The 24017-nt window shown below is 47.5% G+C and overlaps 2 protein-coding genes across 7 annotated transcripts; one reads left to right on the forward strand and one right to left on the reverse strand.

Moving 5' to 3' along the window:
* The first annotated feature begins 11376 nt into the window (after positions 1-11376).
* Nfe2 (nuclear factor, erythroid 2) lies at positions 11377-16179 on the forward strand. The gene is made up of 2 exons (XM_005353786.3): positions 11377-11678; positions 13308-16179. Exons 1-2 carry the CDS (start codon positions 11385-11387, stop codon positions 14313-14315), a joined length of 1302 nt encoding a protein of 433 aa, XP_005353843.1. The 5' UTR covers positions 11377-11384; the 3' UTR covers positions 14316-16179.
* On the reverse strand, positions 11620-22333 carry Hnrnpa1 (heterogeneous nuclear ribonucleoprotein A1). Of its 6 annotated transcripts, none has more exons than XR_001229058.2 (11): positions 22191-22333; positions 21560-21676; positions 21179-21325; positions 20759-20969; positions 20493-20678; positions 20220-20294; positions 19868-20020; positions 19169-19324; positions 18932-18997; positions 16576-16645; positions 11620-11696 (listed from the first exon to the last, which is right to left on the reverse strand). XR_001229058.2 is itself a non-coding variant. In XM_005353784.3 (10 exons), the coding sequence occupies exons 1-9, from the start codon at positions 22203-22205 to the stop codon at positions 18942-18944; spliced, it is 1116 nt and encodes a 371-aa protein (XP_005353841.1). In that variant the 5' UTR covers positions 22206-22332; the 3' UTR covers positions 17994-18711; positions 18932-18941. The 6 variants fall into 6 exon arrangements, 3 of the variants coding, with proteins under 3 accessions (XP_005353841.1, XP_005353842.1, XP_026638404.1); XR_001229057.2 differs by lacking the exon at positions 11620-11696 and adding an exon at positions 16307-16393; XR_001229059.2 differs by lacking the exons at positions 11620-11696; positions 19868-20020 and adding an exon at positions 16268-16393 and having other exon boundaries at positions 22191-22331.
* Positions 22334-24017: the final 1684 nt, after the last annotated feature.

The raw sequence follows: 24017 nt of genomic DNA on the forward strand, positions 1-24017 counted from the left end.
AAAAAAAAAAAAAAAAAAAAAAAAAAAAAGATAGCAATGTCTGAGCTACACAGTCACCTGGATGGGGCTCCACATAGTCAAATTCCACCTGGGCTTGCTCTGCCTCTGGAGAGAGATGCCCATCATGCCAAGGGAGTGGACAGCTCCAGCTACTGCCATGGAGATGTGGGCATACACCTTCCAAGACAATGAGTGAGGACTTCTGAGCCTTGGGCTCCAGCAAGCTTCACTGCCAAAGAAGCTGGCTTTGAGAAGTTAGTATAGTTAGCATCTTCTCCAAAAAAAAAAAAAAAATATTTCTGGGCCGGGCGGTGGTGGCACACACCTTTAATCCCAGCACTCGGGAGGCAGAAGCAGGCGGATCTCTGGGAGTTCGAGGCCAGCCTGGTCTACAAGAGCTAGTTACAGGCTCCAAAAGCTACAGAGAAACCCTGTCTTGAAAAACCAATAAATAAATAAATAAATAAACAAACAAACAAATCTTTTAAAGTATTTCACATACGGAATCACTGAATTTAACATAATGTGTGTGTTGTGGGCTGTGGTGGCACAAGCCTTTAATCCCAGCACGTGGGAGGCAGAGACAGAAGGATCTCTGTGAGTTTGAGGCCAGCCTGGTTCACAGAGTGAGTTTCAGGAGATCCAGGGCAGTTATACAAAAAAACCCTGTCTCAAAAACAAAAATAAAATCTGAAAAACCAAACAAAATGTGTGTGTGTGCATGTGTATGGGTGTGTGTGTACGTGCATGTGCGTGTGTGTGTGTGTGTGCGTGTAGTAGTACTAGGCAAATATGCTGCCACTGAGTCACTCCCAAGCCCTCTTTTTACTGTTTATTTTAAGACTAGTTCTGCCCAGGCTAGCCTTATACCCAAACTATAGTCTAAGCAGACCTTGAACTTTCAAAATGACAAATGAATATATACACTGAAGCAGTCAGAAAATGTGTGTGGAACTGGCACTTGACACGGGCTTTGTAGAGTAGATCAGGGACCAACATTACTAGAATTTCCAGTAATAAACAATTTACATTGCCGCATCTGATCCCACACATCCTGTGACGGAAGTTCACAAGGAGAAGCTGAAACTCAGGGAAGTTAAAATATCTGCCCAGGTTCACACTACTGGGAGGTAAGCTGAGGCTCAAAGCCAAGGAGGGCATTATGGGTTAGAGAAGCAGCAGGGGCAAAGATGGGAGGGTGGGATGCAGGATGCCTCAAGAGGAGTATCCAGTCATCCTTCCTGAGGGTGGCTCTCCCTAGGCAGAGGATTACCACAGTGGGGTAAGGTAGCTCTGGGGTTCCTGGAAGGTGACTGGCCCTGTGCCCACTCTGTGGCTAGCATGAGCCCCTCCCAAAAGTGCTGGTGTGGAAGAGCCATGGCCTAAGGCTAGTTCCTGGAAGTCTAGCTGCCAACACTGTATCTGTGTTTCGCCCAGAATCAGGCCACCTCTTAACTTCAGCTGTCCCAACATTTCTTCACCAATGTGACCTCCAGATAGAGTGTTCTAAGTTCCTGAAGCCCCAAAAGGATATGGCCTCCTGATAGCTAAGCGTTCATTTCCTAATAGTAATAAACTGTTTGTTTGTTTGTTTGTTCAACACAGAGTTTCTCAATAGCTATTGAGCCAGTCCTGGAAATCATTCTGTAGACCAGGTTGGCCTCGAACTCAGAGATCTGCCTGCCTGCCTCCTAAGTGCTGGGATCAAGGTATGTGCCACCACCACTCAGTCTAAAGTAGACTTTAAAGACATCATCTGCATTTTTTCAGGTATGGAAGTGAGGCTCAGAAAAGTTGTGTTACCCAGGGCCATGCAGTCAATACTAAAAGCCTGGGCTGAAACATAGCTAGTAAGACTCAAGATCCTAGGAGAAAAGCAAAGAGAAAGAAAAAAAAAATTAAGATGTCCTCAGCTGGGTGTGGGGACTGAAGCCTGCAATCCTCCCACTCAGGCAGCTGAGGCAGGTAAGGCCAGCTTAGGCTACAGAGTGAGTTCCAGGTCAGTCAGGGCTACACAGAGAAACCCTGTCTAGAAAATTAAGGGGGGGAAAGAAGGAAAAAGAAAAAAAAAAAACAAAAAGAAAGAAAAGAAAACTTGATCCTCATTATACCAGGCACTCTATTTCTCCTAAGTTTAGTTAGAATCAAGCTCCAACGACTATTTTTTTAAATGACTTACTTACTTTTATTTTGTGAATATTGCTGTTTTGATTGCACATGTTTGTGTGGTGGTGTTTGATCCCCTGCAACTGGAGGGGATCAAACAGTTGTGAGCTGCTCTTTGGATGCTGGGAATAGAACCCGGGTCCTCTGAAAGAGCAGCCAGTACTTAGCCAGTACTTAACTGCTGAGCCATCTCTTCAGCCTCTCCCAGGGTTAGTTTTTTCTGGGATATTCTAACTCTAGGCTCTGCCAACAAGACACAGCCCTTAGATTCCAGAATCCGGGGAAACTGGAGTCCCGCTCAGATCCGTGCGAAGCTTCCTTTTCTTTTAGCCTCAGAGTGTAGTCCCCCATTCCTCCTACAGTCAGTCCTGAGAACTCTCTAAGAAGTGGGAAAACCCTATCGCCGTTCCAACTGGAAGACAAGGAAAATGAGTGAAGACTCTGGACATCGGACTGCACTATGTAGCTTTAGTTTATACTACCCCCACTCCCGACTTTAGCGAGGGGAGCTGCAGTATTCCCTGGTCTCAGGCGTCCTCCACCACCTCCCCCATCCGGGGCAACCGCCCATCTCTGCTGTTTAGGATAACATTCAGTCCTCCCCGTGGCCCCCTGTGGCTGCCTCCCCTTTCCGTCTGTTGAGAGAGGAAGCCAGGGGGTGGCGGGTGCAATGCTGCCGGGCACTGATAAAAAGGCCAGTCCTATCCCCGCCCTCTGGGGCCACTGCGGTCACACCAGTAGGCAAGCCCGGTGAGGCAGCCAGTTCCCTGTGGGACCCATGGCCCTCCCCTGGTTCCACCTCTACCCACCCCGCCCTGCTCACCCTTCTCGGGAAACTGGTTGCATAAGCCAGTGGTGTGTTTGGCAACATTGCTTGTGGCTTGACCTGATGGTGATGGTGGTGTGCACATACGTAGTGGGGGTGGGTTGGCCAGGAGTGACAAGTTAACCATTTAGGGGTGTGTGAACAACAAAAGTGAAAAATAGGAACATGGTACAGTTATACAGCCACTATTCTGTGTATTCCGTCTCTGTTACCTTTGTTGAAGTGGAAGAATTTTGGAGACAGGAAAATCTTTTTTTTCTTTCTTAAGTAACTTATTTAAGTCTATTTACATTGGTGTGAGAATGTCGGAGCCCCTGGAGCTGGAGTTACAGACAGTTGTGAGCTGCCATTTGCGTGCTAGGAATTGAACCCTGATTATCTGGAAAGGCAGCCAGCTCTTGACCATTGAGGCATCTCTCCAGCCCCTTTGTTTTGTTTTTCAAAACAGGGTTTCTCCAAGTAGCCATGGCTAACCTGGAACTCACTCTGTAGACAAGGCTGGTCTCTAACTCACGGAGATCCTCCTGCTGCTGCCTCCTGAGTGCAGAATTAAAATCATACATCATCACTGCCAGGCACGACAGAAGAATTTCCGTTATTCTCGCTTGGACAAATCTATGTGGTCCACTCTGGCGGCACTCCCCAACACCTGCAGACTGGAAGTCACGCAAAAGAGACTTGGTGTAGCAGGCAGGACACTGACTGTGGACCAAGCAGTCTGAGAGGAGAGGGCTTCCTGGGGTGACCCGGAGACATAACACAACCCAGAAACCACAGGACAAGGCTCTGTCTAGAGGGGGTGTGAAATGAAGTGGAGGCTAGTGCTCAGTGGAGGCTCACTTACCTCATTATAGGTGGCCACATTCCAACAAACAGATATTTCTAGGAGTCCCTACTGCCTGCAGGAGAGAATACACCCTCCCAAGTATTTTTGGTTTTTGTTTGTTTGTTTGTTTGTTTGTTTGGTTTTTCGAGACAGGGTTTCTCTGTGAAGCATTCCTGGCTGTCCTGGAACTCACTCTGTAGATTAGGTTAGCCTCAAATTTACAGAGATCCACCTGCCTCCGCCTCCTGAGTGCTAGGATTAAAGGTGTGCGCCACCACAACCCCCTGACTCACCTTCCCAAATTTGATTCTCAGAGTGCCTTGCCCTTCCGTGAAAATTCACAGGCTTCCTTATCCCAGACTCCAGGACCTAGGAAAATGCTTACCACCAGGTAACTTCCCCAGCCCCTAGACTCTTCAGGCTTCTTGTCTGCTTGTCACCTGATGCCCACCCCAGAAAGCCCCAAGTATCTGTATGTTATGCCTCACTGAGCCCACAACTTTGCCAGACACTCTTCCCCTTTCTCCACAGCCCACTGGAAAGCCTTCCCTAAATTTTACCAGAGAGAATTTATTTATTCTGTAGTGCTTCATATAGACTTTTTGTTTTGTGTTTGAGACGGGGTCTTGCTATGTAGTCCTGGTTGGCTTGGAACTCACTGTATAGATCAGGCTGGTCTGGAAACTGGCCTTTGTTCCATGACTGCTGGGCAGAGAAGCCCATGCCACCACACCCAGCAGGTTTTTCTTTAAACCGTCTTTCATCACATGTTACATGTTGACCACTACTGCGTAGCCCAGGTTTGCCTGGAAATTTGTCCTCCAGCCCCTGTCCCCGAGTGCTGGGTTTTAGGCATGTGCCATTGTATCCACTGGCTATAGATCTGTGTGAGATCACGGACCATGTTAGTCAATTTGTGTTTCTGGAGTAGAAAATCAATATTCTTGAATGAATGAATGAAGGCTAAGGTTTCTGTTGCCTATAGAGGCATCTAAAATGCCACCCCGCATTCATAGACTGTGACCCAATATCATTATATAATCAACTGCATATTTGACCGTCACTACCTCTTATTTCCTATGAGGACCCAAATAAATATGCATGTATGTGACCTAGATTCAGTCCCATACCAGGCCCTGAACCCACATCCAGCACGCAGTGAAGTCATGGATTTGCCTCCTGTTCCACAGGCCTGAATGCCCGTCAGGATGGAATGCAGATCCCTCAGCCTTGGGTCTGACTGGGCATGGACAGTCTCAGCCACACTTGATGGGAGGCTCCTGTGAGAACAACACTGCCTCATGACTTGCTTGACTGTGTTGCCAGATTGTGGAGGATTCTTGGGAGAAATGGAGTGGCCAAAAAAGAATTAAAGGGCTCCTAGCAGCTGCTGATGCTCCAGGTCAGAATAGTCTCATTATTCTAATAGCAAGCACAATCCTTTCAGAAGGAGCGGAGACAGCACTGTCTTGAGGTACACTCATCTGTTCCCTAATTATTTATTATTATTGTGTGTGTGTGTTTCCAGAGACAGGGTCCCATGCAGCCAAGGGTGGCCTTGAACTGCTGATCTCCTTCCTTCCCTCTCCTAAGTACTAGGGTTATAGATCTTTTGTCAAACAGCCAGCTTACTTCTGCTCTGTAAATGTTTCTAAATTAACTTGAATATCAGCGAGGAAAATGATAGATAAAAAGTGTAAGCTGCACCAATCAGAACTGAAGTTAGACCAAAAAGGCGTGTTCCTTTGAGCTGAAAGTCAGTGAAGTGGGCACAGCGAGCACGCCTACAATTCCAGTACTTTGGACGTGAAGGCAGAACAATTAGGAGAGCAAAGTCCTTGGCCACAAAGCCAGTTTTGGGCTGGCCTTGGCTACCCCAGCTCAAAGACCCTGTCACAAAACAGCTGAAAACTACTAACCCTGGGAGGAAGGCAGACTTTCCTTCTAGAGAGAACAACTTGTCTTGTGACTTGGAGGCAGAAGGATGAGAGAATTTGGGGAGGATACACAAGCCTGAGACAAAGCTGTTGTGGGTTTGGAGATGGATTTGATGTGTCCTGGCCTGGAAGAAAGAAGGATCCCTTTTAGGGAGACTAAAGATCACCCAACAGGACAGCCTCCCGCCTAAGGACCCCTCCCCCAAAACCTCCATAAACATTGGCATTAAATAAATAAATGTGGCTGAAAAAGAAGCCTTTGTCTGAGAGCATCTGCTGCTAGGGAGAGGCAGGTTGCACATTAAAGGGTCCCTCTAGGCAGCCAGCAGTCCCTCATCCCCAAAATAACTCTCTTAGAGCCCAGGCTTTCTAGAAGTGAAGGTTGTGGCCCTAAGCAAACTGGACTCAGAAACTTGATCCTCACTGTCTGCGGCCCTCTGCCTTACTCAGTTTCCCTATCTGTCATTAAGAACCACCACCTGGCCGGGCGGTGGTGGCCGTGGCGCACGCCTTTAATCCCAGCACTCCGGAGGCAGAGGCAGGCGGATCTCTGTGAGTTCGAGGCCAGCCTGGTCTACAACAGCTAGTGCCAGGACAGGCTCCAAAGAAGCTACAGAGAAGCCCTGTCTTGAAAAACCAAAAAAAAAAAAAAAAAAAAAGAACCACTACCTGGGAAAAGGAGGAGGCTGATCACTGTATTAAACTTAGGGGTCACTTGTGAGTGGAGCCATCGGCTGGGAAGTCAGCCCAGACAGGGAGCTCACAGTCCTAGACCTGTTGGAGACAGCCGGGAGTATGTGAGCCCCGGGTGCCCCCGTGGCCCTAGAGAGGCCGGGAGGGGGGGGGGGGCGGGGTGCAGGCAGAAACCACACCGGGCTCAAGTTTCCTCTCTTGGCCAGAAGGGGCAGAAGGAGAGGAGGGCCACGGGGAAAGGGAAGGGTTGGAGGAAGAACTGGAAGAACCTAACTCAGGCCGAGACCTCCGCCGGTGTACCAGCTTCTACCGGGGCTAACCCGTGTTCCTTGCTCAGCCATGGCCCGGGGGCGGGGCTCGGCCCTTGGCGGCGCTCAGAGGCAGCGCTCAGCGCCCTGGAGGTGTCAGCTCTGACCCAGCCTCCCAGGGACAGTACCCGCAGCCTCATCTCTCTCCTGCCGGTCTTGGAATCCGCCACAGGTGCCTGAAAGGCGAGTAGGGGGAGGGAGCCCTCAGTGGCATCTGAGGAGGGAGGCTGGGCAGGTGGAGAAGATACAAGGAAGAATACTTAACTTTCTGTCTGAAAGTTCCTAAGACATCTTCCTAGATTGGCGCTGGTGTAGGAAACTGATGATAACTTTGGATGGCTTTCTGTCTGTTTGCGATCCTTGGGGTAGAAGGTTGAGGTTAGGTCGAGGCACCCTGGAGGAGCAGGGGAGTAACTAGAAGGAATTCTTCCATTGGCCTGTCTGTCGAGGGGAGCTAGTAGGCTTCAGTAATATGGTGCCACCATGTCCCCCTCCCCACTGCATTCTGTAGCTCAGGCCATCTGAGATTTGCGTTTGCGGCAAACATAGGAACTGTAGATATTGGATATGTGAACTTCTGAGAAGCCTTGCTACAGCAGAGGTGGGGTGGTTGCCTGAGAGGAGCTGAGTTCTTTTTTTTTTTTTTTTTTTGTTTTTTGGTTTTTCGAGACGGGGTTTCTCTGTGGCTTTGGAGCCTGTCCTGGAACTAGCTCTGTAGAGCAGGCTGGTCTCGAACTCACAGAGATCCACCTGCCTCTGCCTCCCGAGTGCTGGGATTAAAGGCGTGCGCCACCACCGCCCGGCAGGAGCTGAGTTCTTGCTGGTTGCTTCCCTTCCTCTCCAGTCCTGGGTCAGTGGAGGTAAGCTGGATCTGCCAAGAGGAGAGTGTCCAACCGAGTGTAGAAGCTTCTGTGGGAAGTCTTGGCTGCTTGTAGCTGCAGGTTGAGATGCTGTGGGAGACAGAGCTACCAGGTCTACTGGATGCAGCCTTTATCCATTGCTTCTAAAGAGCCAGAGTTTGAGTTCTAAGGATAAAGTCACAGGAGAGCAGAAATTTGTTCCTGGCATCATGTGAGCCATGTACGTGTGCAGGGGACTAAGCTTGCTTGGCTCAAATCCATTTTTTCTTCCCTCTTCATTCTATTGATTTCTCGCTTTCACCTGTGTGCCTCTCCCTTTTGGGAAATATCCTCTAATCTTTGTAACTAGGTTGCTTACCTGCTAATTTACACACCAAATTTTACTCATATCTCTCCAATCCTTGCATTGTTTGTGTTGACACGAGGAGGAGTAACCTACGAAGCCTCCAGAAAGCACCCTGGGGCAAGCTCCCTATCAAAGAAGTTAAAAGTCCTGGGCTAGCAGTGAAAGGTAAAATGTCTTCCCCTCCCTCCTTCTCCAAGTGATCCCGAATCCTTCATCAGAAAGTTTATATTCTGAGAAGTCCTAGGGATCATGATCTTTGGAGAATTCTAGGGATGTATCTTAGTGGTAGAGTGATGGCTGGGCATAGTCAAGATTCTGGAGAGAGGCCAGGAGGAAGGGAAAGAGGAGGGGGAGGGAGGAAGAGAGAAGGGGGAAGAAAGAGGAAAGTGGGTAGGACCACCAGGATGAAAGGGGAAGGCTGGATGGAGGTTAGTTTCTGAGGTTGGTTCAAATTCTACCTGACCCACACTGCTGAACACTAAAGAGACTAAGCAGCCCAGTGGATTCAGTTATTGTACGACCTGAAGATGAGGGCTAAACTGTAAAACAAGAGCTGCTTTTGCTAAAAACAAGGGCCCCTTGAAGCCTAGGCCCACAGTCCTTGTCTCTTTCAGTACCCTCTTTGGTGTTCTATTTGAACATGTTTGACTCCTGGTCTCTCCGAGTGGCTGCAAGTTTGCTGGTCCTCTGAAAGACAGCCTTCCAAGACCCAAAGGGCCTGTGCTTGGTGCAAATGATGGTCCAGTGATTTCCTCCAGCCTCTTCCTGCCCCCCTCTACCCTCTCTCTGTTTTTTTTTTTTTTTTTTTTTTGGTTTTTCGAGACAGGGTTTCTCTGTGGTTTTGGAGCCTGTCCTTGAACTAGCCCTTGTAGACAAGGCTGGTCTCGAACTCACAGAGATCCGCCTGCCTCTGCCTCCCAAGTGCTGGGATTAAAGGCGTGCGCCACAACCGCCCGGCCCTCTCTCTGTTTTAGAAGCCCAAGTACAGAGAGGAGAGCCACCTCCAGGTCTTCGTGGGAAAGGACTGATAGCTAGGTGCCCCCTGGAGTCTAGCCTTGCCTGGGGTCTGCAGTTAGGTGGAGACTATAGGGCATTTGCAGTTCCCTTCTAACTTTGTGTTCTCTCTTGCAAATTCTGTGTTTCTTGAGGCAAGAATGATTTTTGTGTGAAAATGTCTTGGACATTTGTTGAAATGCTTGTTCTTAGGTGTCTGCACATGAATTCAATTCCTGGATGACCTTCAGGAATGTCTCCACATACCCCAGATGAATGTGCTGCACAGTAAGGTTTATGGCTTCCCTCTATAGCAGTGAGTTCTCTAGTCCTGCCTTCATTTACCTGGAGACTGTGACACAATTTGTCCAAGGTCATGCATCTTGAAGAGTAGAGAACCTTGCCTTCTAGGGCAAGATCTTTGTGTTGCTTCTCAGATTCAGACGCAGGCAGAAAGCAGAGATAGAGGGGTAGAGCGGGTGAGGAACTGTGAGGCAATAGTCGTGGTCCCTGCCCACCCCAAAGTCCTTCTTCGTTCACCCTGTCTTTGGGCAATTTCCGCCAGAACCTGGGTGGGGAGGGTGGAGTTCCGGTGTTGAAATGGCAGCCTGGGCTGGACAGACACAAACACCCCACCCATTCTTCCCACTGGTCAAAGGCCTGTGCCTATACCAACTCCCATTTCTGAGGATGGCATTCTGGCAAGAGGGTGGAGGCTGGGCCTCAGGCAGATCAGCTGTGAAAAAGACACTTGGTAGTAGCTCTATACATTTTTGTGGTAGGTCCAAGAGGGGTTTCTATAATGAAAAAGCAGGAATGGACTATTTATTCTTGTGGCGGGTGATGTAAAATTATACAATACAACTCGAAGTCATCCAGCCCCAGCCTCTGTTCTTTATTTATATGGTGTGTAGTGTGGATGTGCATGCGTGGACATGCTGTGCCCCGAGAGATCAGGAGAACCTTGCCAAGTCTACTTGGAATCTACTGTTGGACACAGAAGGACCGGATTCAGATAGAGATGGGTAATGGGGAGTATGGAGGTAGGGTGAAGAGAGGCATGGACCAAGAGGAGATGATGAAAGCCAGGGTAAGAGTTGGAAGAGAACTGTCCCAGCAGCAAGGAATTCTTCCAGTTGTCTAACTCCCTGGCTTTACAACTGGGAGCACCGACCAGGAGCAGTAAGGTGACTTGCCCAACTATCACACTGCTGCTTTGTAGCAGAACTGAAGCTAGAGCCCAGATTAAAAGAAGGGGGACTGAAGGATTGGCAGTACTTGAGAGCCCAAAAAGACATTTCCCAGAAGAGAAAAGGGTCTGAGATATCATAGGAACTTGCTGAGGTAGACTGCCCATAGAGGTATGGGTTGTGGACAGCTTGCATCTAGGGAACTAAAGGGGCCTAGAAAGCAGCAAGGGATATGATCAGGTTCTAACCTGCCACCAATCAGCTTAGGCTTCAGTGCCTGCTTCCTACCTCTTGCAAGGTCTTTGTGAAGCCCAGTCTGATATACTGTGCTTGTAAAATGCCAGCACAATTCTTGACAAGTGCTTGCTAAGTCTTTGCTGTGTGTTGACCTTGGAAGAGAAAGGAACCACGGTCATATGGGGTGGGACATGGTCAAATGACCTGGTTGGGATACAGGGTAGAGGTCTAGTTTCTCCTGGAGCCCATTCCTCCTCTGCCCCTGCTGCCCGCTGCTGCCTGCTGCTGATAAACCTCTTATCTGGCCCAGGCAGGGGAGCCCAGAGTAAGGATGGGAGTAGAGGGCAGGGCTGCTATCATCAGCAGGCCTGGGCCTATCTAAGACAAGGGGAGGGGCTGTCTGCCTGGGCATCCCCAAGGCCTCTCTCACATCTTGGGAAGAAAGGAAAGGACTGAAATGCCTGGCATGGTCCCTCACTCTTCTCCTCGCAGCACTCAGAAGGCAGAGACAGGTGGGTCTCTAGGAATTGGAGGCCAGCCTGGACTACAGAGCGAGTTCCAGGACAGCCAGGGTTACATAGTGAGACCCTGTTTCAAACAACAAAACTGAGGACCCAAAAGGAAGGCATGGGTGATCTTGATGTTTTCCTCCAGAATGGAAAACTAAACCTCAATCTCAAAACCTCAGAAGACTGGATCTTTATCTCTGAACAAGAACACTGTTTCTAGGGAGTAAAAGAAGACATCTTGTCTGGGAAAAAGTAAAGATGCCTACTGTGTACCCAGAGGACTCTGGCCAGAGCAGGTGAGGTAGAGAGTGTGCCACAGAAAAGAACTTCACAGTTGGACAGTGGTAGCGCTGCCTTTAATCCCAGCACTCGGGAGGCTTTGAGTTTGAGGCTAGGATTCACTACAAAGTGAATTCCAGTAGAGCCAGGACTGTTTCACAGAGGAACTCTGTCTCAGAAAACAAACAAACAAACAAAAACTGCAGTTTGCGGGATGGCTGATGGCCTGCAGGAGTGGACTACTGACATTGCTGCTTTCTTTTGGAAATTCTGCACAGGGACAGAACAAACTTTCCATCTGGCAGAAGCAGCTCTAACTCTTTCTTCCTTCCACACAGGTTGCTGGAGCTCTTTGAACTTTGGGGGAACCAGGGCCAGCAGCTGGCACAGTAGGATGCCCCCGTGTCCTCCCCAGCAGAACAGGAACAGGTTGTCACAGCTGCCTGTTGGGGAGCTGGGTGAGATGGAACTGACTTGGCAAGAGATCATGTCCATTACTGAGCTGCAGGTGAGTATGGGACGGGCCCTGCAGAAACAGAGAGCAGAGGGGGACAATGAGGAACATGGGGTGGGGTGTGAAGGGAAGGTTCTGACTGGGGGTGTGGGCTCATGCCCAGCTGCACTGTTCACCCTTCTCTGCCCTCTTCTCTGCCCCCTCTCTTTATTTTCTTCTCATTGCATCTGCCTCTCTTTCAGCACTGCCCGTCTTCCCTCATTATCACCCCTCACCCTTAGCAATGAGCTCTTTTCCTCCAGGTAGCAGAACTTTAGTTAAAGGGCCTCAGAAAGGGGACTCAGACTATGCTGGGGTCCTCTCCTGAATGCTGGACAAAGGGATGTCTGTTGGTCTAACAATGACGCCTTTGTCCTCAGCTGGGCTTGGGGATAGCTCTCCTCCATAAGCTGGGGGCCTTGTTTGTAACATGTGTTCTTCTCACTGCACCTGGGCCTGGACAGAGGGCTAACTCCAACCTGGGCTCTGTGCCTGCCCCCCACCTCAGGCCCGGTGTCCTCAGGATCTGCCCTAGACCGTCCTCCCACACACCAGCTCCCTCTGCTGGACACCCAGAGAATGGTGCGGCCCTGAACTTGAACCTTTGACCCTAGATAACCACAGCAGGAAAAGGGTTCTGAGGGTCCATCTTGGATAACAATGGTTTTAACTTTCTGAAGAGAGTAAAAGACCAGGAGCTTTTCGGCCCAGTGAGGAGGAGGCTCTGTAACACTCAGAGATCTCCTCTGAGGTTTCACCACAGAGACTTTATTCCTGCTGAAACTGCTCTTCCTCCTCATCCTCCCTTTTTCTTTTTTCTTTTTCTCTTTTTCCTGAGACAGGGTTTCTCTGCGTAACCCTTACTGTCCAGGAACTCATTCTGTAGAGCAGCGTGGCCCTGAACTCGAGAGCTGGCTGCCTCTGCCTCTCTAGTGCCGACATTAAAGATGTGTGCCACCATGTCTCTTTTTCCCAGACAGGGACTCAGGTAGCCCTGGAGTTTGCAGTATATATATATATATATACCAGGATGGCCTTGAACTCAGTAGGTAGCCCTGGAGTTTGTAGTATATATACACCAGGATGGCCTTGAACTCAGTAGGTAGCCCTGGAGTTTGTAGTATATATACACCAGGATGGCCTTGAACTCAAGAGCTACACCTGCTCCTGCCCTCTGAGTGCTTGGATTAGGACCTCTTGATTTTATTTTTATTTCATGTGCATTTGTGTTTTGCATGCATGTATGTCTGTGTGAAGGTGTTGGATCTCCTGAAAATGGAGTTATAGACGGGTATAAACTGCCACCTCTTGCAGAGAAGCTACTGCTCTTAACCAGTTAGCCAGTCCTTCAGCCCCACTCTTGATTTTTTTGAAATGGGGTCTCACACAGCCCAGGCTAGTCTTGTACTTGCTATATAGCCAAGACTGACCTTAACTCCTGACCCTCCTGTTTCCACATCTCCAATGGTGGCATTATAAGTCTGTGCCTCTGTGCCAGCAAGCTGTCCTGGAACTTGCTTTGTATATCAGGGTATCCTGGGATTTGGAAGATTGACCTGCCTCTGCCTGAGTGCTGGGATTAACAGTGTGCACCACCACCCATCTCAGTCCATCTTCTAACCTTTTTTGTATCTTTCTTTGCAGGGTCTAAATGTTCCAAGTGAGCCATCCTTTGAGCCCCAAGTACCCACCCCATACTCTGGACCACTGCCACCTCCAACATACTGCCCCTGTTCAGTTCACCCAGATACAGGCTTCTCCCTACCCCCACCACCTTATGAGCTCCCAACTTCCACTCCCTCTGTCCCAGACCTCCCATACTCCTATGGCAACATGGCTATCCCAGTGTCAAAGCCCCTCACTCTTTCAGGCCTGCTGAACGAGCCCCTCCCAGACCCCTTAGCTCTTCTAGACATTGGGCTGCCAGTGGGGCCACCCAAGCCCCAAGAAGACCCAGAATCTGACTCGGGATTATCCCTCAACTACAGTGATGCAGAATCTCTTGAGCTAGAGGGCGCAGAGGCTGGCAGACGGAGGAATGAGTATGTGGACATGTACCCAGTGGAGTACCCTTACTCCCACATGCCAAGCTCCTTGGCCCACCCAAACTATACTTTGCCACCCACAGAGATACCCTTGGCCTTAGAGTCATCCTCTGGCCTTGTGCGGGCTAAGCCTACTGTCAGGGGGGAGGCGGGGAGTCGGGATGAGCGGCGGGCACTGGCCATGAAGATTCCCTTCCCTACGGACAAGATCGTCAACTTGCCTGTAGATGACTTTAATGAATTGTTGGCACAGTATCCGTTAACAGAGAGCCAGCTGGCTCTAGTACGGGACATTCGACGGCGGGGCAAGAACAAGGTGGCAGCCCAGAATTGTCGCAAGAGAAAACTGGAAACCATTGTGCAGTTAGAGCGGGAGCTGGAGCGGCTGGGCAGCGAGAGAGAGCGGCTTCTTAGAGCACGAGGAGAAGCCGACCGTACTCTGGAGGTCATGCGGCAACAGCTGGCAGAACTGTACCACGACATTTTCCAGCATCTTCGGGATGAATCTGGCAACAGCTATTCACCTGAGGAATATGTACTCCAACAGGCTGCTGATGGGGCCATCTTTCTGGTACCCCGTGGGACAAAGACAGAAGCCTCAGATTGAGTGGGCCTAGAGAAGACCAACAATGGTGCTAGGCCCACCCCCTAGGTATTTCCCAACCTCAGGACCAGGAAGAGTTCTGACCAAGAGGGAAGGTGTAACCTAAATTTGGATGTTCCAAGGTATGTTTGGTGAGGTTTACTTGGAAGCCAGGGAGTGTTGGCTTCCCAGGTCCCACCACGCCTCTACCTCTTGTCTAATTGGTCCATAAAAGAGCTGTGTGGAGATAAGGTTTCTATTGCGTCTTCCTTGAGGCCGCCAGAGCTATTAAGGAATCCTGAGCTCATTTGAAGCACAGAATGTGGGCATGAGCCACAAGACAATCTATCCACCCTCATTCACACCTCCAACCAGACACCATGGATGTTTTGAGGAACTCCACAGTCCTTGGTGGCCTCCAATTTACAAATGACAAGAGCCATCAAACAGGGCTGCATCTTCTGTGTAAAGTCTGCTCCCAGTCTCTGGAGCACATGCAAACACAAATCCCTACTATTCTCCTGGGTCTGACCAAGGGGATTGACTGTTCTTGACTGGAATGAGATGAAATATTCCAGTCAAGTGTGTATTCCTGTGCAGCCTTCTAAAGGCTGTGCACTGAGCCTCCAGAATGCTAGGCAAGTGATGAGGTAATCCCTGGTTGAGACAAAAGCTATCCAACCCATGCCAGGGGCTCATTTTCACCCTTCTAGATTTGAAACAGGATCTCATTATGTAGACCAAGACAGCTACCAACTCCATTTACCTGTCTCCAAAGTGCTGAGATTGTGTACCACTATACCCAGCCCACCCCATCTTTTTAAAACATTGTATATGATTGAATGCATGTATTGTATTCATGCGGAAACTTATGGAGGTCAGGAGAATTGGAGTGCTGGGAACTGTACAGGGTTAACTCTAACGTGGGCAAGGTCCCACAAACACCTGTTTTATGGAAAATGACCTTGAGCTCCCCATCTTCCTCAACCTGACCTTACAAGCTGCTGACGCACAACTCCGGCCCAAGATCCACCTTGTCTTTGTTTTGGAAAAACTGCTCTCAGGATAAAGGCAGGGATAGACCCTAGGCCAGGCAAAGATATTGTTTTAAACAAAGCTGGGCACTAGTGGCACACCTTTAATCCCAGCACTAGAAAGGCAGAGGCAGGCAGATGTATGCCTATCAAATCTAAAAGCACAATTTGGCTGTTTTGCCAATCACATTATTGGGATTATACTTGGAGGATTTTAGCTGTAGCCTGTTCACTTACTGCCTCTATCCTAAGAGGAAAAACAGAGAATGAGACCCAAGTGATTTAGGATACAGAAACCCTTCACGTTTGTGGACCTTAAAATGCATTTCTAATCTGGGATTTCTGTGTCAACTTTTGGCCTAGCAATACTTTCTATGGAAGCTCACAAAAAGCAGTATGAATAAAAATAGTGGCCCAAGCATATTATGCTCCCAGTCCTAAGAGGAAAAGGACTACCATAAATCTCTACATGTTATTTACATGTACATTATCTGTAAGTATGATTATAAGGCCAGCCAAGAACAGTCTCCAGAAGTACACCCCCAAGAAAAATCAAAATCCTATACGGGTCTCTGGCTGCACATCAACTGCTGCTCAGCAACTTCTATATCTACCACTGAGCACAACTATTATTATCTCCGCATTTCCTTTCATGCTTTGGGTTCCTCACAACAGAACCCCCTTTCTCCACCCAAGCAGAGATGGTCAATTTATTCTTCCTAGGTTCTCAGGGACATTTGGTGACCAGTCTACTCCCTCATACACGAACTCACAATGCATCAATACACATGCACCCAAAATGTAACTTAAGGGCCAAAGAAACCTGAGTTAGAAATGATTCAGACTTGTCCTGCTAAAAATTCAAGCTTATTTGGAATTTGCATAGAAAACAGATCAAGCCACCCACCATAAATGCCACAGGGAAACAAAAAACAGTACCAAGTTAATTAACTGCTGTTTATTTAAAAACCAGAGGCATTCACAAAACTGAATGATTAGCAGCACAGTCAAAGTCCCAACTGCACGGCAGTGAAAATGAAGCACAGCGGCCCAGAGTAAAGGCTGTTCCTGTAAGGGAGGAGACGTTATGTAGCTCAACACACCAGTGCTGGATTCCACAATAATCTACCCATCCTCAGTTGCTACTCTGTTGTTGGTCTAATAACTGCCAGCCACACAGTAACCAGGTATCTCTTGGTTTTTAACTGCAGCTTGACTTAGGTAGTAAATCACCAACCATAAAAACCTACCTTTACGCAGGAATTTGAAGTCTTTCTAAAAATTTTAGAACAGTGGTTAAACCTTGTAGCAGATTCCTTCCTAGAAAAGTAAACAAACTTTAGAACTAGTTTTTGTGAGGCAGATTCCCATCCTTAAGCCATGCCCCACCCCCACCCCTCCCCTAAAGATCCACCCATCCTCCCACCATTTTGGGGAAAAAGTGTCTAATATTACTTTGAGCCATTGCTTTAAGAAAATGAGTCAAAGGAAGGTTAAGTAAAATTAAAGGGTCAAAAGAGAAATAAATGTGTTCATTTCCTCCAAGTAGGAGTAATATGGGCATTAATTAAAACAATTCATCTCCAGAAAAACCAAGTGCAGCTTAACTGGACTAGTTTGGCTCAATACATTAAGAAAATTCCAACAGAAAATTGGACTTTTACAACTATATGGATGTAAGTAAAATCTGTTCTTACCTACCAGCATAGCAATAAAACCTTTCCTTCTGGTTCTGCCTGCTAGTCCTAAGAGTCAGGTGTGTGCCTTACTCTCGTCTGCCTCCTTCCTTGCGATGATCACTCAAACTTCACTCCCTCCTAGCTTTCATGGAGGTGCCGTGGCCTGCCCCTGGCTTATCTGTACTCCACATACCACAAGTGTCTACTCTCAGCTGTAGATTTTCTGAGCTCGAAGCCATTCGCGCTATACTTGCTAGCAGTTCCTAGTAGCTGAACATCTCCTGGATCTTTAAAGGCATTGTCACGATTCCTGAGGTATCTGCAAACTCCCTCAATAGTTAAGGTTCCACCTGCTATTGCAAACTCAACCAGTATCATGGAACTACCACCCATGCTCCCCACCCCCACCCATCCCCTCCCCCTCCCAAAACTTCCAAGTAATACACCATGAGATGGAATATACAAGTCCTATGGCAAACAAATCATCTATGCTGCCAGGTACAATGGAACTTAAAAGGGCACCAAATGGTAAGCTCGAAATAATCTATTCACAAATAACAATTATTGGGCAGTAACTGTTTTGAATTAATTTTCTATACAAATAGAAAACATTTCAGGATAACAGTGTGAAGGAAAACTGCTGTTAATACAAATACACAGAAATATCACCAATTATGTATTTCTAATTCAAATTTAAGTAACTAAATTACCCATAGAAGACCTTGAGGAACACCCACCCACAACCCAATTGAACTGCAGTTTTCCTTCACTATATAGCCTGCTCTTAAGGCAGTTAAGAGCCCTTACTATAATCAGTTTTAAGATGCCCCAACACTTCTAATCTGTGGCCTTAACCAGCAATTGGTCTCTACTCTGGCAGAGCTTTGAACTTGCACTGCGATAACAAACAATCAACATTTACCAGGGGTACTGTGGGTAGGTAAAGTCCAAATCTCTGCCAGTCTCAAATCCATACAGTTGTCATTCCATTCAAGAGAATTAAATTCGTTTATTGATTACACATGATAACGGATGATACACAAGCTTCATTCCCATCTGTTATTTTATCTGATACCATTATTCAATTTTGATATTGCATAGGGTATGCCAATAACCATTTTATAACCAAATTGTAATGTTGCTTGGATGATGATCCTTTTAATGGTGAAACTCAAAGTCACAATAACTGGCAGTTTAACCACACCAAGGTTTTTGAAGACAATGGCTTCCACACCCAAGCAATCATAAAGAAATTCCAAATGGAACTTGGCACCACCCTGAAAGGAATTCTAACTTCACACTGTTGGGGAAGTTTACCAAGATGGCTTCAGAGTAGACTAACTTTACACAGCACATTTAAAAAAGAAAAATAAAAAAAAAGAAAAAAAAGACATTTATTCAGTGTCATGATCAGACTATTACATTTAGCAATCAACAGCATGGGTGAGAAGAGGTCTACAGTAAAACCCTTTGTTGGAATGCTTTACACTTTCCACAGAACAGAAACTAAAATAACCTGTTATACAATTAGTCACAAATACAGTCCTCGAGTTTTTTTGCCCATACACATGAGTATTGTCTAAAACATGTCTTCTTTGTAGCAGCTAGGCCCTGCCACCACTGTGCTTGGCTGAGTTCACAAATCTGTTGTAACCTGTAGCTTCCCTGTCACTTCTCTGGCTCTCCTCTCCTGCTAAGCTTTGTTTCCTGTTGAACAATATGGAATAAAGTTGTTAATCTAAACGCATTAAGACTCAAGGCTACAATCCAATAGAGCAAGCTGTTTCCCACAGATTCCACTGAACTGTATATTAACTTAACATCCACCATTTACTGCAATTATAATGTTAACCATTTGCACTGCACAGCTACATTAGGCTACTGGGCTCAATAAAATTAGGTCAACACACACAAAACAGGCACTTACCTGGCTGTAATTAGAACCTCCTGCCACTGCCATAGCTGCTGCTGCTGCTGGAGCCACCATAGCCACCTGGAAGTGTGAGCAATATTGTCGCAATAGCAATGATTTTACACTAACAACACAGATGAACTCAGTAAATAAAGATCTGGTAAAACGATCCAAAGGTTTATAGGATTTCTCCTGGTTGATGGTAAGGGCTAATATAATTACCCATCTGTTACCGTATCATATATACTATACCTTGATTTCGTGGTTTAGCAAAGTACTGGCCTCCACCACCATAAGGGCCAGAGCTTCTGCCTCCAAAGTTTCCTCCTTTCATTGGTCCAAAATTTGAAGACTGATTGTTGTAATTGCCAAAATCATTGTAGCTTCCACCACCTCCGAAATTGCTTCCTGGAAACGAGAAGGTCTCCATTGATGACCCAAGGATAGAGCCATTTCTATTTAGAGTCCTGAAATATGCCTTCCTTCTTCCAACACTACTGACTCCAAACCCTCACACAGTTCATTCTGAGTAAGGCATTCGGTTAATAATCCAGTATTTAAAGGAACCTAACTAATGGAAAACAGATTTTCTTGGTGGTACTTACATCACATTAGACTTGAAGGCCTTCATGTATTCATAGCCAATGCAGAGATTTCTTGGATATATCAACTAAGTTCCTGAAGTCCCAAAGGGATTTAGATGCTAAATCCAACTATGGTGTTATTCTAATTATCTTAAATTAAAGACACCACTAACCACTCATCCACCTACTTAGTTTTTTTGGGGAGGCGGCCCCAGCTTAAAGCCAGGAGGAGGTAGCACAGCAAGCCTACTTTAACGCGTCATGCAGTGTTCCCACAATGCTTTAAGAGCGCTCAAGTCCAACACGGGTCTAAACTCTAAGGCTAATCTAGCTATCACACCAAGTACCTGCAGCACTGGATACCTACCACTACCACCGCCAAAGCCGCCTCCGCCGTTGTTATAGCTGTCATAGCTGCCACTCCCGCCATAGCCACTGCCCTGGTTTCCATAACCCTGTCCACCACTTCCATAGCCTCTGCTTCCTCCAGAGTAACCAGGGCCGCCTCCTCCATAACCACCTATAAGAATACAAGCCTTCTCAATAAGACAAAAGTATTTAACAATAAAAACCTACGCAAGTGTAATGGCTTGCTCACAGCATGCATATTATGGGGTTGGTTGAACTTTGTCATGCACTAGGTTTAGTCTCTACTAGCCTAGACTAAAGGTATATAGCTTGCCAAAAAATTTTACTTACAGAATCCTTAAGAAACTTACCATCATTACCAAATCCATTATAGCCATCCCCACTGCCACCATATCCACCACCACCACGGCTGCCACCGAAGCCACCTGAAAGAAACCAAACCCTTAAACTACTGTACTCCATAAGCAATTAAGAAATTAAAAACAACTAGGGTGGCGCCGGCACACGCCTTTAATCCCAGCACCCAGGAGGCAGAGGCAGGTGGATCTGGGAATTCACGATCAGCCCGGGCTACAGATAAAACCTGTGTGCATGTATGGGGATTAGAAATATTTAATACATACCACGACCACTGAAGTTTCCCCCTCGACCAAAATTGTCATTGCCGCCAAAACCGCCTCCACGACCACCACCAAAGTTTCCAGAACCACTTCGACCTCTTTGGCTGGACGAAGCACTAGCCATCTCCTGCTTGGATAGGGCTTTTCTTACTTCACAGTTGTGCCCGTTCACAGTATGGTATTTCTGAACTTTAATAGAGGAAAAAAATTTAGGGCTCAAAATATAGTCAAATTCCACAATTATTAGGAAGATCTAATTTGACACTTACTAACAATCTTGTCCACAGAGTCATGGTCATCAAAGGTGACAAAAGCAAAACCTCTCTTTTTTCGACTGACTCTTTCAGTCATGATTTCAATCACTTCAATTTTCCCATACTGCTCAAAATAGTCTCTCAGGTGGTGTTCCTCCGTGTCTTCTTTAATACCACCAACAAAGATCTTCTTCACGGTTAAGTGGGCACCTGGTCTCTGAGAATCCTAAGAGGAAAAAAACCCTACCTCAGCCATTTAGAACATTCCAAGGGCCTTGAGCCATCAGCAGCCGCAAATCTCCAAATGACTGGCAGCTGTGGTGGCCCACGCCTTTAATCCCAGCAACCTAGAGGAAGGGGAAAATCTCCCTGCTTTGAGGTATACAGTTCCGATTTGAAATGTAAACCGAGCACCATCAGTAATAAAAACCTCACCTCTCTTGACACAGCTCTCTTAGGTTCCACAACTCTTCCATCCACCTTGTGGGGCCTTGCATTCATAGCGGCATCCACTTCCTCCACAGTGGCGTATGTAACAAACCCAAAGCCCCTGGATCGTTTGGTATTTGGATCTCTCATGACCTGATTTGGAGTTAATTCAAACAACAATTAACATAGCGCCTGATCTCGGGCCCTGATGCCATTCCTATTGTGAATAGCCAGCATAAAACTTTATCTAGACGCATATACAAAGGCCCCAAACTAAAGTTTTTAAACTATACCACTAATTAGGTAATTAACAACGCATCTAGAAAATGCAGCAAGATTAAACATTAAAGTTAAACCAGCTCTGCCTTCCCTTCCTTTTATTCTTACCACGCAGTCCGTGAGTGTTCCCCATTGCTCAAAATGGCTCCTCAGACTCTCGTCGGTTGTTTCGAAGCTCAGCCCTCCAATGAAAAGCTTCCGCAGCTGTTCCGGCTCCTTGGGAGACTAAAGTGAGTAAAGAGGAGCGGGTAGTGAAGGGGTTGCAACTTGGGGCGAATGCATCGACTCCACGCACCAACCCAGGCGGCACTTTTTTATTGTTCTCTATCACTGAGCAGGACCACGTGCTCCTCCCTGGGCCAGGAGGTGCTGGAGAACCAGCAGGCAGCGCATGCGTCCCTACTCTGTACGCACGCGCAACAAAAGACATGGGGCCGTTAACACTTAATGGCCATTTATTAGACAAAGCCAAAAGAAAGAGGAAAAAAAGAGCCTCAACTCTCAAGATCTATGGTCTACGGATTCTGCTATAAGCACGGCATATGAAAACTAGTTGATTAGCGGACGGCAGCCTCATGGCGATTACGAGGACAAAATGGCGACCTACACTTTTTTTAGTAGGCCTCGGTAACGACCGATCAAACACCGAAAGACGGTGCCAACGACAAAGACAGGTCCGCATCCCACCACATTCATTAAGTATGGAAGAAAAGGAAATGGCAGAGAGCGCACAGCTCACCTCCGACTTAGACATGACGGCAGGGAAACGGGAGCCCTCAGCGATGCTTCCTCGGCCGAGTCAATAGGCAGAAAGGAGTAAGCCAAGGCGCGTATCCGCCAGCCTCCCTTCTGCTCGCCCTTTTATCCCGCCTCCTCGCTGTCGGCATTGGTAGACTCCGCCCTTGCCTCCCTTTGATTGGACACTTGAAATTCTTCCCTCTCACTATTGGCCTGCGTTACCGCCCTGCTAAGAGGCGGCATGGCTGCATCCGTTTGGGCGTTCTACGCAGTCTCTGCCCCTCCGGATCTCATTTCTAACCGGAGCGATTGGCTACCTAACCAGTCATTTATATTTGAATGTGCCCAGGTCTTTAAATATTCTTTATAACTTCCCAGCGACTTCACATTACAAACTCAATGGGCAAAACACGATATATAAAGTAGTTCGCTACCGCTTTTTCGGCCACCACCCATAGGGCGCATGTGTAATAAAATGGCGCGTTTCCGCCGGCGCACTAAGAAGTTCCGCTTGCCTACGAGAACACGTGAAATGGCGGGCGGGAGAGCCGTGTGAATCTGAGGCGCCTGCGTAGTGGCGAGAGACGCGTCCAGTTTTGCGCAGGCGTCTTGGGCGGAGAAAAAAAAAAAAAAGGGATTAGTTGCGCAGGCGCAGGGAGGGATCCGTTTTGGCGGGCGGTTGGCGTTGCGCAGAAGGCGGCGGTAGCGGTGGCTTGTGGTGCAGCTTTACCATAGAGGACCCGTGCAGGCCTTAGTGTGAGTGATCACTGTAGATCCCGGGTAAGTACGGGAGAGTCTCGATTACACGTAAGAGGTCTTGGACCCGCTCCAATTGCACTCGTTCTGTACGAAATGAATGGATCTCTGGCCTGGGGCGGGAGGGAGCGACAGGGAAGGGGCCGCGGAGGGTCGGGACAGCCAATCGGAGGACTGGGGGCGGGATGTTTTAATCCTTGCGGGTTCTTTCGAGCTGCGCCACCGGAGCGTTAGACTGGCGAGTGTCGAGCCCAATCGGGTCTTCCATAGCTGCCTACCGAGCGGCTCGTGGGCCTCGGAATGTCGGAGGCGGGTTTTTCCCGCCTGAGTTGCGTCTCTCTGAGCCTATGAGCCCTGAGCGCGCGCTAGGCCGGCCTTCAACAGGCAGTCTGGAGTCTGCAGGTTTAATCCATGGGCCAACCCTGCAGCCTGTACGTGGACCGTCCCTGAAAGAGAGAGCTCTTACCCCTGGATGGAGTCATGGGTCGCATATTTCATCTACAGTGTCTCCTATAACGGAGGCATTCGTTCCATAAATCACCTTAACAAAAGCATATGTTTCCTTGTGCCCCTGAGTTGGTCATTTTCCTTACTCTTTTCGGTACGTCCCACTCAGCACTTGATATTTTGAAGAACTTAGAGGGGAGGCTTTGGTTTTTGAAAAATTTTAAAGTGGGGTATTTAAAATTTATGCGTGAAATGGATACGTAAGTACTGTAATGGACAGCATTAAAAAAAAAAAGACTTAACACTACCACCGGTTAGGAGGGACACATCTGTATTTCTGTGGCCACAGAGAAGGTTTTTGAGGGCTGCAAATCAAAGTGTTGTTTCTATGGACACAGTGGTGTAGAGGCCTGTTGTATGTCTGATATTTGAAGGGTTAATGAAATAATGAAAAGATTAATAAAAAAAAGTGGACTCATTTGTTTTTTGTTTCCAGTCATTAACTTCTCACCATCGGCCATGTCTCCAATTCTTTAATCAGAGTCTCTTTGATGGCTTTTTTTTTTTAATTTTTTTTTTTCGAGACAGGGTTTCTCTGTGGCTTTGGAGCCTGTCCTGGAACTAG

This window comes from Microtus ochrogaster, chromosome 15 (genome assembly GCF_000317375.1).
Source record: "Microtus ochrogaster isolate Prairie Vole_2 chromosome 15, MicOch1.0, whole genome shotgun sequence".
NCBI classification, from domain to species: domain Eukaryota; kingdom Metazoa; phylum Chordata; class Mammalia; order Rodentia; family Cricetidae; genus Microtus; species Microtus ochrogaster.

What these genes read in the sequence shown, in the direction of transcription:
- Nfe2 (XM_005353786.3), top strand. Translation starts at nt 11,385, where the DNA reads ATGGCTGATGGCCTGCAGGAGTGGACTACTGACATTGCTGCTTTCTTT. An exon ending in TGTCCATTACTGAGCTGCAG is followed by an intron (nt 11,679 to 13,307) that starts GTGAGTATGGGA and finishes CTTTCTTTGCAG; the next exon opens with GGTCTAAATGTTCCAAGTGA.
- Hnrnpa1 (XM_005353784.3), bottom strand. An exon ending in AGAGAGCTGTGTCAAGAGAG is followed by an intron (nt 20,970 to 21,178) that starts GTGAGGTTTTTA and finishes TTTTCCTCTTAG; the next exon opens with GATTCTCAGAGACCAGGTGC. An exon ending in GGGAAACTTCAGTGGTCGTG is followed by an intron (nt 20,295 to 20,492) that starts GTATGTATTAAA and finishes GGTTTCTTTCAG; the next exon opens with GTGGCTTCGGTGGCAGCCGT.